Here is a 20337-nt window from a genome sequence, read left to right as displayed (position 1 = left end):
GGAAAAGTTTATAAGACTCGGGGATAGATTGAATGTGGGCAATCCCAGGTGTTTGGCTGGGTACTGGTCACTGAGATGGGGAAGCCTGGAGAAAAAAACATTCTGGGGGAAGAAAATAAAAAAATAGGATGTGAGACATCAAAGTGGATATGTCAAACGGGCAGCTCAGAAGACAGGCTAGAGCCAGAGATAGGAACTTTGGATTGAGCACAAATATGAGATTTACAACCATGGGAGCAGATGCTGCTGGTAGGGCGCATGAATAGGCTAAGAAGAGAGGAAGCCCCAGGACAGTTCTGAATTTGAGTTCCGATAGTAAAGGGGGACACCTCAAAGAAAACTGAAGCAAAGCAGAAGGTTCATGAAAAGAACAGGAGAAGGTTGAGTACCAGAACTAAGAAAAGAAGATTCCAAAAGAGGAAAGAATGTCCAACTGTGAAATGCTGTTAAAAAGTCAGATAATATAGGGACCGTCAAATCTCTATGAGATTTGGCAGCATGGAGGTCACTAGTAATTTAGTAATATATTTCCTAGTATCTTAACCACATACCTAGATGGAACTGAATTTCTAGATATCCTCCTCTTTATTGTTCTCACCTTTTGTTCCAGGACTAACTTCATTTTCGGTTCCTCTTCACTTTACCGGGTTACTTTCCTATCCATCTATTCTCCCCACTTTGGGCCAATAGAAAAGTATGACACAGGGAGGAGGGGAGGTGGGGAAAAGAAAACAGGACAAAAATTAACACAACATGGTATTTAATTTTGTGCATTCTTCACAGAATTGCTTTTCCTCCTTGTATTTGCCTAAGTATTTCATTTACTTAGAAAAACAAGTATATTTTAATTTAAAATATTATCTGTTTCATCAAGCTCACATAAATGTAATTCTGTGTTGTCTACTCCTGATGTGATTAAATTATAGATAGAGATTTCTTTGCAACTTAATTTGCTATAATCCTTAGCATAAAATGAAGATGTCCTTAATGTGGAATGCAAATACTATGATATGGCTTATGTCATGATGACTTGAAACTTTTCATCCTCTTTCACTATTTTTTTAAAAAACATTCATATAAGAAAAACCTTGGCATTAAATGCTAAGAAATAGTTGCTTAGATGGCCAGAAATTGACTGGGTTTGATGACCTTCATGATATAAAAACATCAACTGTTTTAAAAATAGTATTGTCTAACACTGAAGATTTCTTTAAAGTGAAAAACATATTTTGAAATAAAGGAAAAGAATGTCAGTGATATTTTAATGGCAATTTTTGAAAGTAGTCAAAAGACACTCCAGTATATATCGTCATGAATTTATGACTAATGACTAAAATAATTTAGAATTCTGCTTAGCACTAATCAAAATCCAGTTAAAAGACTGCTTTGGTACTTTTGAAGCACATAAGATCTCTGGCAATGCATTACTGAATATTATTTGTACCTTTAATGCTTCATCAACATTTAGGAGTACAAGCTTTTATTGTCAGTGTTTTAAAAGTCAGCTATATAAAGTTGATAGAGTATACGTATTAAATATATCCATTAGTCATTTTCAGGAAGTGGAATATGTACACACATCTGAATATTTGCTTAAATATAAAACAAGAGTAAGTTGTTTAAGCTTCAATGTAGAATAAAATACTGATATTTGGGTTTTAGGTTAAAAAATATTAGTTGTGATTTTTGTTCCCTTTTTTCCCCCATGCCTTTGATTCCTTCCTTCTGAAGACAGACAAAATCCTGACTTAGGCAGTATTTTTTAAAATACCAAGGGCCTCGGAAACCTAGGGTTTGATAAGTAATAGGAACAGGTCGAATACTGAATCTCCTTTGACCACATTATCATTCTCCAGCTTGTTGTTCTTTTCAGTGGTGAGGTAAGAATATAACTCCTACTTAATGTTCCTGTTCCTTAGGTGAAATGCTAACATCTTTTGTTCAAAAGTTAAATGCTGGGGTTGCTGCTGTTGTTGTTTTCTTCTTTTCTTTTTCTACTTTTTTTTTTTTTGAGACGGAGTCTCGCTCTGTCGCCCAGGCTGGAGTGCAGTGGCTGGATCTCGGCTCACTACAAGCTCCGCCTCCCGGGTTCACGCCATTCTCCTGCCTCAGCCTCCCGAGTAGCTGGGACTACAGGCGCCCGCCACCTCGCCCGGCTAGTTTTTGGTATTTTTTAGTAGAGACTGGGTTTCACCGTGTTTTTGATGGAGACATGGTAGGAAGTCTGCTCTGGAAATGAGGTGAAAAAACAAAGTAATTAGTTTTTGTTTATACAAAATAAAACCTTTTAAAAAACCTTGTTATCATAAAAAGAGCTCTACAAATATAGATGGTTGTTTTGAAGAAGAGAAGAGAATTGTGGAACACATGTATAATTGGGAGGGGTGGGCACAGTAGCTTATGCCTGTAATCCCAGCACTTTCGGAGGCTGAGGCAGGCAGATCACCTGAGGTCAGGAGTTTGAGACCAGCCTGGCCAACATAATGGAAGTCTGTCTCTACTTAAAATACAAAATATTAGCTGGGTGTGGTAACACACGTCTGTGGTCTCAGGTACTTTGGAGTCTGAGGCACGAGAATCGCTTGAACCCAGGAGGCGGAGGTTGCAGTTAGCTGAGATTGTGCCACTGCACTCCGGCCCTGGTGACAGAGCAAGATTCCATCTCAAAGAAAAGCAACAACGACAACAAAAACAAGCATAATTGGGAAAAAACTGAAAGAGAACACAGGATCATAAAAATATAGCAAACAAAGTGAGTGGGATTTAAAATTAGTGGAATAAGAAATGACGGGTAACAATGAAGAACATAATTTAGGTAATATAGTATCTTGGGACTCCTCCTGGAAGTATCTAGTTATGGACAGTGAGCAGCAGAAACAGGATGTAACTCAATTCAGCATGCCTGATGGTTGTGGTAACCCTAGAAAATGACTCCAGGAAATAGGTGATAATCCAATCAGATTGAGAAGCTAATGTGCATGACAGGGGTGCCCTAGCAGACAGGCGAAGCTGAATAGAAATTCAGGAGGAGAGGAATTTTGGCTATTTAGTAAAATTATGAGCAGTTGGTCACAGGCAAATTTTATGAGTAGGTAGCCCTTCTGAAGTCTTAGGCATATAATTAACCTAGGTTGGAATTAAAATTTGACATCAAAGCTTAAACTTTTTTATCTGAACTGAGATGCAAAAGTAAATTGGTCCTGCTTTTGGAGAATTGTAAAAGAATTCCTTAATCCCTTAGCAAAATTTGGAAGTCAGTATCAGGTGGTGAGGATAGGAAAGTTGAAGAGACTGTGGACCAGGCAAGACCTTATCAGTTGATTTAGGAAGCAGCAGTGACAGAGGCCAGACATGTAACAAGAGAAAAGAGAAGGTGGAAAGTAAGAGACAGTTTTAATTGCTACAATAGAAAGATGGGATTTTGAAAAGATTAGCTATACGGAATAAAATTAACCAAAAATTGATCCAGGATTATAAGAAACTATTTCAAGACTCATTAATTGTACTATTGCTGTCAAACACACATTAAATCGTTTTCCATTTGGGTCAGCTATAAGCGTGAAAGTTCATTTGTGAAATGATTTCTGTAGAGTATTGTTCCATGATCTGACATGCTTCACAAACTGTGTTTGTATATCCAACTTAAAAATTGAATAGTCTATTGTAATTCTACCATCATGTTTGAAATTTTCTTACCTTAAACAAAAAACCTGATCATATTATATTACTCAAATATGTGTAAGACTAGATTTAACTTAATGTATACTAGTGTACAGTGTGAGACTGCATAAACAAACTTTAAAAAAAATTGGTTATACATATTTTGGTTTAACCTACAATGAAGTTAAGAGAAATCCTTAACCCCATTAGAGATTTGGGAGAGAGACGTGGCAACTGCTAACTTATAAATATTTTGCTGAAGCTTAAATTTTACTAGCTTTCTTTCAATTCCTATTTTTACTCAAAAAATTATATAGTATTTAAATTTATAATTTGTATTCAGTTATTCTAGCTTACTGTTATATGGTATGGCTTGACAGAAAGAACATTCTCTTTTACTCTTCTGCAAAACAGAAAAATATCCACTAAACACAAAAATATACACAGCAAGTGTTAAAGTAGCCGTCTAAACCTTATGAAGACTTTTAATTCCTCAGATAGTACTTCAGAGCAACTGGATTTAATATCTTTCATCCAGCAGGGGGCTACCAACCTCCATTAGTTTCTGTGAACACACATGGCAAAAAATTCACGTGGGTTATTTCAGTGGTTTTCAGGTTGTTTTAAGCAGCAGATCCTTTTCTTAAGATAGAGTTTTACAGTATGGAAGTGAGATACACTCTCGCTTTAATTGGAGAAGGGTCTCCAAGCTGCCTCTCCAGAAGGCCCAGAGAGGTGTGGAGGATAATTGAAACTCTCCACTCTGATTTACCCAAAAATACGCTTCTACATTTAAAGTCATCTCTTTTTGGGTTCAGTCATAATCCTTAATGCTGACACTGCATGGAAAATATATAAGCAGAATGATGCCCAAGTTACAGAAGTTCATCTTCCTGGATTTTGTCTTCAATTATAACTGTAGTTCCTACCGTGTGGTTGTATGTGTTGTTAGTTTGTTTTTGTTTTGTTTTGTTTGGGAAAGGTGACATTTCATCTCCAATCTAATGAGTGAGAAAGAAAGATGCTTATTCTAACAAATTTTCTTCACAATATTTCATAGGTGTGCCAAGCTGACAGATTGGTTGACTGTGTACTCTTATATTTTATTCCTGTAACTGGGCCAGTTTCTGCCCTTAACTAAAACTGGATCAATTATAGGAGTGAAATAAAAGTCCATCTCCTGCCTATTTATTACTCTGCTTTGGTAATAAATCTATTTTTAAAAGAACCTATTACAGAGACTTCCATTTGGAATTTGATGTCAAATGGTGATTGTTCTTTGTTGTGTTTTTCCATTCGAAACAAAGCTTTTGTGAGGTGTCCCTTTATTCTGATTAAAGCCTGGTCTAAATCTTTAACAATGAAGTCCATTAACTAAAATGACTATGAATAGCTATACTTCTATCAGGGATATTAAATACTTTCTCAAGCACACATGCTCACTGATTTTAAGACTCATTCCAAAGTGTTCCAAGTTGTGTGTTAGATTTTTTTGTTTTTTTTCTTGAGAAGAAGTTTTGCTCTGTCGCCCAGGTTGGAGTGCAGTAGTGTGATATCGGCTCACTGCAACCTCAGTCTCCCAGGTTTAAACGATTCTCCTGCCTCAGCCCCCCAAGTAGCTGGGATTACAGGCACACGCCACCACGCCCAGCTAATTTTTGTATTTTTAGTAGAGACCGAGTTTTACCATGTTGGCCACGCTGGTCTTGAACTCCTGACCTCAGGTGATCCACCCACTTTGGCCTCCCAAAGTGCTGGGATTACTGGCATGAGCCACTGCACCCAGCCAGTGTTGGATTTTATCATTACCAAATAGTCATAAAAAGTGTGAGCTTATTAACGATGCTGACCATTCAAAGTGATCAGCAATCTCTTTGCACACACACTATCTTTGGGGGTGATTCTATCTTATTTCCAGTCCATCCATCGTGTTTCGGTCTTGTAAGTCTACTTTATTCTCTTACACTTTTATATTCATGTTTTGTTTTGTTTCAGAACAATAATCATAGCAGTTACCATTTATTGATCTCTTACCAGATGTTTTACATGTGCTATTTTACTTGGTTCTGTTAGGTAGATATTGTCTTCATTCATGTGAAATGAGATTGAAGCCCCTAATGGTGAAGTAATGCACCCAACATAGAACCCAAATTAGGATTCAAAAACCCAAATTTGAGGCCCTTTACCACGCAAAGAAGCTTTATTTCATGGCAGTAGCAAAACCATTATTTGATTAGTTAATAAAAAAGATGGTTAAAGTGGAGAAAAAACTGACATATGCATAGTTTAAACATTTTATTTCAACTTGAAACATGTAAGGTGGACATTCTTTTACCAATGATCTGATGTCAAGAACTTTTATTTAATTATATTTTATTTAACAAGTTTCCAGAATTTGGGGTTTAGCTTTGTGTTTTAAAAAATAAACAATACCTATTTGTAGGCATTGTCTCACCTATATTCTCTGATTTATTATCTGTTAAATGCAGTCAGTAATTAAAGACACTTGCAAAACAATTTGATTGTAGAACTTCTAAATATTTTCGAAGCTTCCTCCCCAATCTTTTTGATTTGTTTCAGTCACACCCATAATTCAATAGCAATATTGTAGAAATTCCTCTTTATCAAGTTCTTACAAAGCATTCATCTTAATTTTTGTAAAGCAACAATTTTTGGAACTCATTTTTATTAGATAATATATGATTTATTTAAATTATGTAATTGCAATAGCAAGTACAATAGGATCAAAAGGTTTGGGATAAACATACTTGACTCTTGCTGAGCATATAACTTTACTAGTGGAAGAAGAATGTACACATATTATAGAATGGCTAGTAAGCTACAAGCTTTTAGTGTATGGTGGGCATCAGTCAGCATTTATAGAGAAAAATGGAAACATTTTCTTAAGTAAAGGTTTGCTGAGACAGCTTCTACTCTGTTTTTCAAGACATTAGGGGAGAGAGAGAATTTACTCCTTTCTGTGAAGACATGGAACTGAAGCTATGTGTATCACAGGACTTGAAACAGAAAAAAAAAAAAACACTCTACAGATGTTTTTATTTTACAAAGTTAGTTGGGTTAAACATTCACCAAAGTTTCTACCTGAACCATCAAGTTTGGTTTTCATAAAAAGCTTTTAATTTGTGAGAAAAATGTTATTTGAGTTCTTTCAATTACATCTTATTTATCAGATTTTGGTGATGCTTTTGAATTCTCAAATGTTTCAAATTGCAATTCTCTGTTAAGATTTATTACATCATTATCAAAACTTTGTATTAAGCAAAGAGTATAACTTTCTGAAGTCCTGTAGTACATATTGTTTCTGCCATTCATTTGATGCTTATATTTCTCATTTGCTAACATTTATAATCATCTGTTCTTATGCAAAGTAGTATGTTTTGGTGGAGAGGTAGTGGAAGAAAACAAAAAACACCCATGAAATAAATCTGTACTCAAAGAATTCAGTTTGCTTAACTTCCCAACTAAGTGATACTACTTTAGGGAACCATAACTGCTTCCCTTACTCTATCTCTTTTGTTTCACAGTGCCTTGTTCACAGCTCAGTTATTTGAAGTCTTTATAGACCTGTTTCTCTTTTTTGTTGTTTCTGCTGTACACCTGGTTGTCTTTGACATTTACTTCTGCCAGGCTTTGTGGTCACAAGTGACTTGTGGAGCATTTTAAACCAAGTTCGAAGCTTGAGTTTTGTTGTAAGTCTCAGCGATAAAACCCAGGTTATAAATCTGCTGAAGGGCTGGTTATTTATTATTCTGCTCTTACCCTTAGAGTATTGCTTTTTGAGATCTCAGATGACTGTGAAGAGGGCTCCCTATTAGACTGTGCACCTTGTGTAGACATTGACCTTTGATATCTGTCCTCTTGCCTAGGAAGTTTTCAAAATAAAAGCTCAAGTTTTCAGGGAAATGCACTCAGGAAACAAAAGCAATTTCCCTGCTTGCTTATCTTTCTGTGGTTCCATTTTCCTTCAGTTTTGCCTGACAGTTCCTTATTATCATCCCAGCTATTTGTTGCTTTTAAGAAGTTATTTATATTTTATCCAGTATTTCTAGTTTGTTTCAGCAGTAGTGTTTGTCTGAATGCCTGGCTCCTATGAGCTGGAAACACATGCTGTTCATACAGGTGCTTAGTGTTTTGATTGTTGATCTGATTTAGAAGTGATACAAAGACCATGTCACTCAAAAAAGCTCAAACATGCTTTACCACTGAAAATGTGGTTTCTAAAGAAGATTTTATTTAATTTTATACTTTGGTTTCCATATTTATGGAATATGAGTTTGCATGAGTGGGTATAAAATGAAAAGTGCTGGTTATGCTGTATTAGTCTATTCTCATGCTGCTAATAAATATATACCAGAGACTGGGTAATTTATAAAGGAAAGGGAGATTTAATGGACTCACAGTTCCACATAGCTAGGGAGGCTGCACAATCATGGTGGAAGGTGAAGGAGGAGCAAAGGCACGTCTTACCTGGCGGCAGGCAAGAGAGTGTGTGCAGGGGAACTGCCCTTTATAAAACCATGAGATCTTGTGAGACTTATTCACTGTCATGAGAACAGCGTGGGAGAAACCTGCCCCCATGATTCGATTACCTCCCACTGGGTCCCTTCCATGACACATGGGGATATGGGAGCTACAATTCAAGATGAAATTTGGGTGGGGACACAGTCAAACCATATCACATGCCTAAAGCAAGAAACAAGGAATGCCTAGCAACAGATTTTATTTGCAGGTTAATTAAACAACAGGTGCAAGCATATCTTATGTCTGTTGGTAAAGAAATGAAAATGGATCATAGAAGCTCTTTCAGAGGGGAAAAAAAAGAGTTAAATATGACAGCATCCAGAAGCAGTAATAATCCAGATGTTTACAACTTCATAAAAATTGCCAAGTACCCATGGATACAATAGTCATTTTCTCCAGGTGAAAAATGACCAGATGGTAGCACTTCAATTTTCTGGTGCCAACAATGCAGCTGCAGGTGGATTGTTTTTTGAGTGGTTGTGTTATTGAAACATGTTTTTACAAGTATTTTATATTTATTGTAGTGTCTGCTGCATAGGACTTTACTGGCCATAGAACTGGTTGTTGGAATTGCTGAAAGTGTTTAGGTTTGTGTTTTAACAATAAGGGCTTTGGGTTGGGAAACTGGAGACCTGATACATCATTGATTGAATGTTTCATCTACATTTGATTTGGATATGCTCTAAGATTACGTTTTGCCATTTTTCTATTGTTAATTTTGAAAAATAAGAAAATATTTTTGCTAATTATTTACTGGCCAAGCATACTGAATTAGAAGGCTATAATTCATGGTCTATAAAAAGTATAGAATAATAGCCAAGTCATTTAAAATTACATTTACAGGCTTTTAAGCATTACTAATTTATATGTAAATACAAAATTATTTTGTGAAAATTTAAGCTACACATGACTTAGAGTCACATAAAGAATAGCAATTAAAAATAGCTTTGTCCCAATCAAGAAAAATCAATCTTTTTCTTTTGCAAATAGTCAAATTAAAATGTTCTATCAAACAGTTTATCCAAATGGTGCATCTAAGTGACATTGTGTAAATGTAAAACTTTCAGGTATTGATCAAAGTTACCAATAAATTTGTTTCCCTTGAGATGCTAAAGCTGTTAACATATAATTTCTAAGTAAAAATATAATTCCTAAAGAAAACAACAAATTTCTTCATGGATAAAGGCACGACATAAATAAGCACACAAAAACATCCTCAGTGACATTGAGGGTTAACAGGCTCGAGATTGAATTTTCACATTTTAACTACAATTCAGTGCTTTTCATTTGAACAAAGTAAAAGGGCTAAGAAATATACCCAGAGCTTTTATAAAAAGCTGTTACAAACCAAAAGGGGAAGTTATATGTGTTTTAAAACACAACAATAAGTAGAGTTAGATATTAACTGTAATGTTTCAATCCTTTAATAGACTATGAGGATTTCTTATCCAAAATCAGTATATTTTTTGGAAAAAAACCTTATGAGCAATAGAATAAAACATCATTTATGAGAAGAAAGCAGCCCTGAGAAGACATTTGAAGATATTAGTTTGAAACTTGGGCTAAGCATTTGAAGATTTTGAAGCAGCTTTCTAGCCAGATCTGAATATTAGTAATTGCAGTCACTGTAGATTATACAAAGTGACTGAGATGTTCCAGGAAGGCTGAAAATAATCACTTTCGTGGCTGGATTTTCATCTCCTTGAGGACAAGGGTTTGGTCATTTTTGTTACCAGATCCCCAGTGCTTCATAACTGGCTCATAGTAGGCCTTTAGTAACTATATATGATAAGAAGATACAAATAGAAGCTGTTTATGCTAATAAGATGAGGACAATGAGAAAGTTTTTATTTTAAACCAAGGATACTTTAAAAGGCAAATTTTAAGTTTAATCCCTAGGCTTTCAGTTTAAGATACTATTATAGTAAATTAAAAGAATGATTTTAACATTGTGGGGCTTTTCTGACTCTGGAATAAATTTCTTTATTTTCTGTTAAAGAGAGCACAGAAAATAAATTTGATTAGGAAGTTCTAGGGAGGGGATTTTTTCATCAGGAGAGTTTTCACAATTAGCAAATCCAGCCTATTTACACAGGCAGACTCCACAAGCTACACTGTTGCACACTCATCTTTGTCCATTTGGGAATGAGTGAATGAGGGGGCAGTGGGGTTGGGAGGACGCAGGGGGAGACAGGATGTGTATGGAAATGTCTTTTGCTTCTGAACTGTGGCTTTTTCAATGTTCCCTTCTCTGTACCTTTCCCTTCCCTCTGCCCACTGCAGTGTGGCTGCTGTCTGTAATCCCCAGACTTCCTCTGACATAATAAAGGGAGGTCTGTGGTGACAGAATGGTCACTATTTATGACCTACACTTTGTGCGGCTCTATCTTCTTTATGTCAAGGGGTGTCCAGAGGGTAGCTTTTCATTCCTTGTCTGTTGGCCACTGTTACTAGCCAGAAATTTTCTGTGAAACTTCAGAAGCATTATGAGCTTGAGAGGCATACACTTGGGGGTCTTGAGACTACTTCTACATCTCCTTCTCAGCCTATGAAAACCGCCTGTTTTGATTTAGAGCTGGTGTCCTTGCTTCCTTTCCTCAGGCAGGAGTAGAAGGAAGACACCTTTTTTGCATTCTCCTTTTAGCCAAATCATCTCCTTGTAGAAACATTCTTATCACAAGAAAGTAGGATCTATTATATTATAAGCAAGCTCTGCTTTGGTAATTGTGCATTATCAAATTGGCTTTTGCGTTTGGCTTCAGGTAAAACAAATTCAGAGTGCTATGCCATTGGACTCACTTATTCAGTTTGCTTTTCCTTACCGTGATCACTCATTAGTTCCAAAAAAACAGAGGAAGCCTCAACTATGGATTAACACCACGAACTTGATTAGAATAATGAACTCTTGGCACATAGTTCAAACATAGTTCAAGTAAGCACATTTTTTTTTTTCCCTGATTAGGTGATGTTTTAGCTGTCTTCGTAGTGCATCTGCTTCTCTTTCCACTCAGCACCCACACCACATTTGTGGTAGAGTGACAATATATGCTGTTCAATTGCATAGCTACTTCTCCTGGGCAGGGCTAGGGAAAGTGAAGGGGGAGATTAAGTTGCATGTGGCTAGCTCAGTTGTTATTGAACGCTGCCTGACTGATGCCTGATGTCTGCAGAGGATTTTCTTTGGAATTTGATCAATGGAGTGCAGGACAGTGAGGACAGCAAATGGCCATTTTATCTCCTGTCTTTAAAATAAAATATGCCCTCTCTGAAGGGCAGTCTATGCTGGCTCTCAAGTTTAAATGTGAACGGACAGTGTGCTCCTTACCTTTGAAGGCAACACAAGCTTATCCCATTGATGGTCGTGATGCTTTGTGGAAGGAATCAGCTTTTGTTACAAGCTCAAAACTCAGCCAGAATTATATCTCTGCTGGAGATTTGATAGGAAGAGCCTTTTAATGTGGTGCATGCATCATTTCAATGGCTGTGAGCTCCTGGGATTGGAACCTGGTGCCTTGTCTGTGCAGAGGTCAGCTGGTGAGTGTGCGCTACTCTCTTTCCTCAGAGAATTAATACCCATTATTTTCCATTCAAATAGAAATCATAGGTAAGTTTGAGCAACACAAGTATACAAGAAGGAAAGATTTTAAAAACATCAATTTCTCAACAGCTCACTACTGAATAAGTTAGTTATAAAGAGGCATAGTTATCACTGTGTAGGAATGTCTAATTTGCCTAGCTTTCTTAAAAGGATTATGCGCTACTATCTCCTATGGGAGCAATCTGTTCCTTAATTAAGGAAAAGAGAAATAAAAATCACATGTAAGAATGGACTTGTGATCAGTTTATTTTATTTACGAATATTTACATTAATTGTCTCAGATTTCCTGTTTGGTTATTTGAACAGTAAAAGCCCTCAATGAGGTCTTTTTGAGTGGGTTCGTTTTCCGAGGTAGGTTGATTTAAGAGCACTGAACCTTGGCCCTCCTGTCCTTGTGAGCCATCCCAAGGAAAGATACCTGGAAAAAATCATTTGGCTTCTAGTGTCCTCTTCTATAAAAACATGGTGACTTTGCTTCTGTGTCACACTTAAAGGTATTATGAGAAAATATAAGCAAAGTAGTGTAATTATGATTCTTAAAGATGTGACAATCATAGTGCTTTGTGCAATGTGTATGTTGGTCAATCTAACATCTAACAAACTAACACCTAGTTCATTACCTTTTCTTTATGAGACGAAGATAAAAAGAGCTGTCATACTTGTTTATAGAAAGTAAAAGAGCCTTAGAGACTAAGACTCTGTTAACCATGCCTAATTTTTTCTTTTTTTTTACTTATTAAGTTGAAGTTTAAAAAACGTGTAAAATTGTATACTTTTCCTGGCATCAGAAAACAACATAATGTAATTAATAACTGTTTGATTTTACAAGAGAGTCTATATTGAACTCATTAAAAGCCAATGAAATAAAACGTCTTTTTTTTTTGGACAACAGAACTCCTCACTTTCTTCTCTATCTGTGCTTATGATTTTTCACTTTATTAATGAGATTTCTAGAAGAGGAGAGGATATTTTGGTGGTGTATCAGCAGGTTCTAAAGGGGCAGTGGAAAGGTCTTGCGCCAGAAGAAGCTGGAGTCACCCTCACAACAGGAAAAGCACTGCAGGAGGCTCAGCCACATTTCCTTGGGACTCATGCTATTAAGCTAAATGGACATCCATGAATCAAGTAAGACTTGCTTGTTGCAAACATTTCTTTTAAAGTAGAAGAGAAGAGAATTGCCAGATGGCATTCAGAACACCCTGTGCTCCAGTCTTGCTGCTTTCCCCGAACCATCTTCTTTCCTAATGACTGCTTTGACACCACAACAGCTGATTCTCCAGAGTACTTCAGAGGAGAAAATGTCTGAAGTATGCTATGTCAAGTGGCAGACAGTGACTCCCCCGGCCAAGGAGATAGAAGAATCCTCCCCACATCCACACATTGTCTTCCCAGAAAGCCTGAATGGCTATGTGTATTTCTCTGTAAAAATGTAAAAGGTTTTTCAGACAAGGGAGTTTGAAGGGCTTAGATACACATGAAGCTGATTTGTTTTTATTTTTGTTTTTTTTGGAACATGAATTTTCAGCTGCTCAGATCAGGGAAAGCTAATACTCCCCATATATGATAAAAACTGCTTCCTTCTCTCCCCTCCTTTACTGTCTGTAAGTTGACTGACCATCGTATCAACAATACAACGCTGATCCACGCTGTGGTGATTACTGTTTCCTTTGACTGACTTTTGAATCAGATTAAGTGCTAGGTTCTCTATACTACTGTGGACTGCATTTTGCTTGCTTATGGGATATTTTATTAATCTTGCTGCTTTCAACTCAGTTTAGGTAAAAGGAAAAATTGCAAATTATGTTACATAAACTATAACATGTACCATCCATGTTAGTATTTTCCCCCCAGAAGAGTTGCTGTCTTACTATCTTTATGTAGTGCAAGAAATGAGACTTTACGCTTTCCATTTGTGGAAGCAGATATGTCATCAGGGTTAGGATACAAAAACATATCATTTTCTAGGAGAGCACTTTTAATGTTATTTTACTCTTTTTCTAACAATAGCATATATGTAGACTCATTATATTGTTTTATTATCAATGATTATAGTAGTGAAAACCCTTCTCCTAAAATGCAACAGTTGTGTATATTGGGAAGGAACGTCCTTCGTGCTCTATATACAATATAGTGGTGTGATTCTGTCTCCAGCTAAGAGTGAATAACTGAGAAGTGAGTGCCATCCTTGGCATCCTATTGGACCTTGATAAAACTGGGGCGGTATACATAACTGGAATACTATAGAGAACTTCATCTTCTTGAGTTAACAGCTTGTATCCTCTTTTCCTCTTTCATTGAGCTTCCCTGTTCAGTGTATATACAGGAACATTCAGAAATAATCCTGCTTTACTTCATCGCATTGCTTTTCAAGTAAATTTGCATTTAACAAAAGCCTTTGATAATTAATAATGAGTACCTGTGTGCCCTCTCTGAGTGATAAAGAGTGGCTTGGGTGGTGCCTGCTTTCCTCTTTCCCTTTCTCTATTCCTGCCTTCCTCTCCCTCTTTTGAACTGCCCCCTCTTTCTCCCAGGAAAACCTCGCTGAACCCAGATTATACTGTGTGTTCACTGACAGCTCCTTTCTCTGCTTAATGCAGCTCCCTAATTCAGCCTCACGTGGATCTGTAAATGGCACAGTGAGGACCTGGCTACTCCCAGCCCTTCCCAGACCTGCTCACCCCTGTATTGCCACGGCAGTGGCAAGTAACTCCAACTGTGCTCCTCTTCTCCCAAAACAGCAACGTCGATTCTTTACTTTAAATGAACCTGGGAGAAGGAAAGGGCTGTGAGATGAAAAAGGCAGGAATTCATGTCATGTGCTACAGCAGAGCAGCCGTAGCAACGGCAGTAACAGCAGTAGCACGGCAGCAGCAGCAGCAGCAGCAGAGAGAGTCCTTTAGCGAGACTGCACCATTTTCTTCTCACCCTGCATAGAGGTGTGGTTGGAAGCAGCAATAAACTACCCACCCCCTAGCAGTTTCACAGAGGTGGCCTCTTCCTGGCTCCAGTCAGAAGACACAGACTGTCTGGAGGAGTCCCCAAAGACTGTTCCAATTGGTGATGTGTGTCTAAGGATGGCTTTTTCAACTAGTAGGATGCTTCTCTGCACTTGCAGCCACCCAACTGCTGAAGAGCTGGAAGTCTAGTGCTCCGCCTTCCCCCGGGACCATTTCTGACTGTGGGTGCACACCTATGCCTGTGTGCGTGCAGGTATTATGCTGCTGGAGGTCTCGGTTTGGGACCTTAGTTCATTGTAGTGAGTTATGGGTGCTGCAGAGGCTGGAGCAAGATTATGACCTAGCTCGGGGGCGGAGTGGATTATCTTGTGAGTGTTCTGGCTGCCAGCCATTGCCCTGGTGGGGAAAATCACATCTCCATAGAGCTCTAAAATCACCTGGATTGCTAGGGAGTGGAAACTGATCCTCTGCTACTGCTTCTGCTGATTTCCTCTGCAAAATGGCTCACGCTGCTGCTTCTATTAAAAAAGTTCGAGAGGCTGATCTGGATGAAAAGGAAAAAAATCTTGAGAGAGACAGAAAAAAACAACGGAAAATCCCCAGAGAACGTATGGAACGAAAAAGAAAGGTATGAGGAGCATCCTTTTAACCCTGTTTCTCTGCAGCTCTGTGTAGCACCATCAGCCTCCGAACTGGCAATTTCATCCTCCCTTCCTTCCATCATTCCCCTGCACCATTTCTAAGCTTAGTTTGCAGCCTAGAGCTCATGCCTAAATTTGCTGCATTGGGAGGAGATGCTTGAGCAGGGTGAATTCCCTTTGCTTTGACCAAGCAAGGCAAAAATGCCTCCACTTCATTTTTCTTTTTTTGTCTCAATTATCTTTATTTAATCTGAAAACTAGGTGCTTTATCTCTTCAAGCTACTCTGAGTACTGGGCACAGAAGAAGGAAGGGGTTGATTTATGGTTGGAGGGTTAAAGTATTTTCCTCTTCTTGTTCCTCATCTCTACTACTGTATCTTTAGCAGTGTGTCTTCTCATTGACTGTATATTTGATGTAGACCTCTAGTTAAGAATAAACTACAGATTTTATGTGCTCTCCTTTTCCCTCCTGGAGGTTTACACCAGGTTTTCACTTCTTAGCGAAGCTGCACTAAGAATGTTGGTGCAGTGAGCTGTGTCTCTGCATTTTAAAAATTTTAATTAATTTTTTGTTTTCTATCATTAATCTTTTAATTTTCTTTTCTGAATATGGCAATGAAATCAAAACAACCAAGGTTAAACAAAGGATGAAATGTTGATTCCTTTTACATTGAACTATTGCTTCTTTCTCTTAAAATACTGTTTTCCTTTATAATGGAAATAATCTTACAACTTGATGGAACTGAAATACTCATTTAGTCAGTGATCTAGATCTATAAAGGAAGATCTCTGTAAATGTTTTAATTAACAAAGTAGGTCACTGAACAATTTCAGAAGATGACAAATGGCATATCACATTAGCAGAGCGTTAAAATAGTGGTTTGTACACAAACTGTTGTTAAACATAGCTCTGGGATTAGGGATGCAATGGGGATCCATATACTTAATAATCCATATGCTCAATGGACTCTTTTTTTCTTCCATAATAAATATGTTTACCTTTCAATTTGGGGGATGTAGTCTTTGCCTCATTTTTGGAAAGACACTTGAGAACCCACGTTGAGTTGAGATCTTACTGCATGGGGATTCATTACATTTCAGTTTACTACTTATCTCACCACCAGCTAGGTCAAATGACTCTTATTAGGCTACAGAAATAAAATTAGCAGTATATAATGATTTCCCTTCTGGGGAAAACTTTAATACTGCTTGTCTGACCTTTAAAAGGCCGTGTTGTTTCAAGATTGCATTAATTCTTTTTTGTAGAATCAAAAGTATTATTAGCAATGTTGTGGAGGTTGACTTCCTTCTTGACAGCGACTGCAGTTCTGTTTCTAATCCTCTAAATGGAACATTATTGTATAAAGTAATTTTCTGTGATTATATCTTTTTTATCTTTTGTTCTCCAAAGCACAGTATATGATTTCTTGGCTAGGGGCCCTTGTCAGCATTCAGCTGTGACCTAGCAACTTTGCTTAGCTAGAGTACCATGCATACACCTGGAAAAGCACTTGATCTCACTCTGGTTTGTTTCTGTATCTAGTTGAATGTTTTTCCTTTTCCAAACCGTGTTAAAAATAAAAACAAACTGTACTGTTATAATAAAAGGTGCCAGTTGTTGTTGAGAATCTCAGTTGCTTGGATGCTGCATTGCTTTAGCTTGAATCCAGAACCATAGGCAAGATCATTGGTTAGTAATGTGGTCATATGACAGGATCATCTGGTCTTCACTTGTAGATATCATATCTAAGCTAGAACCAGAGTAAATTAGGAAAATAAAGGCATAGCTAGTATTTGTCCTTGTTCCTCTTTTTTCATATGCACCTATTGCTCTTCCTCCCTTTTCTACTGCAGATATTTACACAGCACAACAAACTTGCTAAAAGAGTGGGTGTGCTTTTTAGCTACATTATATTTATTTTCTAGACAGACAATCCCTCTCCCAACCCCGCCACACACACATACCCACTGAACCAGTTTTCAATTTTTTTTTTTTGAAAGAAGAAAAATTTACCTCATCATCGTACCTTAAGGTGTACATCATACCTTAAGGTGTACATACCTTCATGATAGTTCATGAAGAAATGAAAAAAAATGCCTGTTAGTGGCATTCTGGAATACCATCTGCAGAAAGTAATTTTAAAATTATCATCGTTTATTTGCTGATGCCACTTTATCATCATAAGGGAAAACATTAGTTGTACAGACGATTGAGTATATCATTTTCATATCCATTTGTAGTGCCTCTTGCTAATGAAACTGTTTATTTGAAAAATTCAGATGAGATCCACCCCAATGCAGATAAAAGCCAATTATGGGACTTGAAAGAAAATAAATAAGCTGATTTTGAAGGACTTTTACCAAGGTAAAGATATTGCACATTAAAATCAATTAAGCAGTCACATTTAATCTTCATTTTAATATTCATTTGTAAACGTATCATTAATTAAAATAATCTTCGTATTATTATTTTGTCCTCCATAAAACATTTAAGATTAATTTTAATTATTTGTAAACTTGAAACATGTTGCATATTTGACTATAACCCCTCTACCAAGTTGCCAATGGTGTGGTCTCTTAGTATACATCTCTCAATGTATACTAAGAGATCTACTTTCAACCTCATTATAAGCAGAACTTATCTTAGAATAATATGTTCAGACTTCTTTGGGCTATACTCTGATTAGCTAATATTTAAATATGGTATAGTACCAAACATCTATTGTATCTGTGTCATACTCTGTAGAGCTAGAATAAAGCTAAGCTTTAAACAAATAGACAAATATTAAGATGAGTTAAACTAATATAGTATGTTTGCTGAAGAGTACATTAATCTGGCATTTTACAAAAATCAGAATATCCCTATTCTAATTATTAACTTATATTAACAAGTAAGTTATTTGTATGTCCAGATTGCTAGTTTTTATGTTGGAATCTGAGAATTTTAGAATTGAGGAGGATGCCAGCAAAAAAATGGTTAAGTAATTTATCAGCGTTTTCACAAATTTGCGAGACTTAGTTCTAAAAAGTGATTTCAAGTGTAATATTCTTTCCACAACCAGATACTATTTCCCAACTCTATGTTTTTTAAAATTTGAAAAATGCATAATTTTTAGAGAATGAGTAAACAAATTTATTCTTGAAAGTAAAGCATATATTTATTTTATTTATTTTAAAACTTATTATAAGTTCAGGGGTACATGTTCAGGATGTGCAGGTTTGTTACCTAGGTAAACGTGTATCATGGGGGTTTGTTGTACAGATTATTTCATCACCCAGGTATTAAGCCTAGTACCCATTAGTGATTTTTCCTGATCCTCTCCCTCCTCCAATAAGTCCCAGTGTGTGTGTCGTTCCCCTCTATGTGTCCATGTGTTCTCATCATTTAGTTCACACTTATAAGAACATAAAGTATATATTTAAATAACATTTCTCATTTAAATTTATGATCACCATAAATTTTCAAATAAATCAGTATGTTCACCATTTCTCAGCACAGAGAAACCATTGTCCAATCCATCATAATGTCTACAACACTCACTGGAATCATATGACTTAAAAGGCAAATGTATGACTAGTTCTTAACATCCTGATGCTTAAGAAATTCTTTTTATTGGGAGGCCGAGACGGGCGGATCACGAGGTCAGGAGATCAAGACCATCCTGGCTAACACGGTGAAACCCCGTCTCTACTAAAAAAAAAAAAATACAAAAATCTAGCCGGGCAAGGTGGCGGGCGCCTGTAGTCCCGGCTACTCGGGAGGCTGAGGCAGGAGAATGGTGTAACCCTGGGAGGCGGAGCTTGCAGTGAGCTGAGATCCGGCCACTGCACTCCAGCCTGGGCGACAGAGCGAGACTCCGCCTCAAAAAAAAAAAAAAAAAAAAGAAATTCTTTTTATTATTTTAATTTATACTATTAAAATTCCAGAGTTCATATTTTCTGAAAAAATATTTGTGATCATTTATTGAGTACCCATGTGGTCCTGTATCTGACACTTTACACACATTGTGCTGTTAACCATGATAACAATCCTGTATATTAGGTATTATTCTCTGGATTTCACAAACAAGGAAATTGCTTAATCATGCACAAGTAGCATGTGGCAGAGTTGGGATTTGAATCCAGGTCTGTCTGGCTCTAAAGTTCATTGGAGAAAAAAAAGTTACATTCTTTCTTGGTCTGTACCTAAACTGGATGTAGATTATAAGGAAACTGTTTATTCCACCAAATGCTTCAATTTCTTCACCTCTAAATTAACTTCCTACAGCTGAAAGAAATTTAAATACTGTGATAATAAATTAAACGATGAATTTGAGGGGGAAATTATGTAAATTCATGTTGGGATTCTATCAAAATTGCACCAAAATATTTCATGAGGTTTCTTGGAAAATCAACTATTAGAAGTCAACATTTGCTCTTCAAATCGATGTCAATTACTGGCAATTACAGACCATGATATGTAATCATTTTTTGTCACAATTTTATTAGGACTTCAAGATGTATTTGTATCTCCACTTTTATTAAACTGATAGGTGATTTTGCATGGGATTAAGTAGAAAATAAAAAATAACTTCCTTTCAAGTTGTTTTCATTTAATTTCACAGGAAAAGGTTCTGATTAGTTATTTGCTTTTAAAAATGTACACAGTTATTATCTTGGTGAGAACAAGACTTATTTCTAGGATAGGCTTTGGGGGAATCTCCCCGCCCACCACATTCTTCTTGTTCATTTGGTTATTTAATTGATAGCAATGATAATACTTATTGAGTATATGTAATAAAGTTCTCATCGAGTTGTAATGTGACATGGATAAATGAAGATTTTTAAAAGTTATATTAGTATTTTTTCTTAATGTAAAGTGTTTTATTTGCAAGTTGAGAGTGGAATGTATTCTATACTTTGTAATTATGTTATAAGAATGAGTTGAAAATGAACATGA

At 36.6% G+C, this 20337-nt stretch overlaps 1 protein-coding gene across 50 annotated transcripts in view; it reads left to right on the top strand.

Annotated features, from left to right (window-relative positions):
• The window catches only part of ANK2 (ankyrin 2), a 584559-nt gene that overhangs the window by 296400 nt on the left and 267822 nt on the right, over positions 1 to 20337 (top strand). For 5 of the 50 annotated variants that reach the window (XM_031664014.1, XM_031664015.1, XM_031664010.1 and 2 more), the window contains exon 1: positions 14789 to 15385. The exons of 40 other annotated variants lie outside the window; for them this stretch is intronic. In XM_031664014.1, coding sequence (XP_031519874.1) covers positions 15257 to 15385 — 129 coding nt within the window. In that variant the 5' untranslated portion in view covers positions 14789 to 15256. Of the gene's footprint in view, positions 1 to 14661; positions 15386 to 20337 lie in introns of those variants that run through there. 5 more of the 50 variants (XM_031664032.1, XM_031664033.1, XM_031664026.1 and 2 more) reach the window with 2 other exon arrangements.

Source organism: Papio anubis, chromosome 3, assembly GCF_008728515.1.
Source record: "Papio anubis isolate 15944 chromosome 3, Panubis1.0, whole genome shotgun sequence".
Taxonomy (NCBI): Eukaryota; Metazoa; Chordata; class Mammalia; order Primates; family Cercopithecidae; genus Papio; species Papio anubis.
This window is presented reverse-complemented; position numbering and strand designations above follow the sequence as displayed.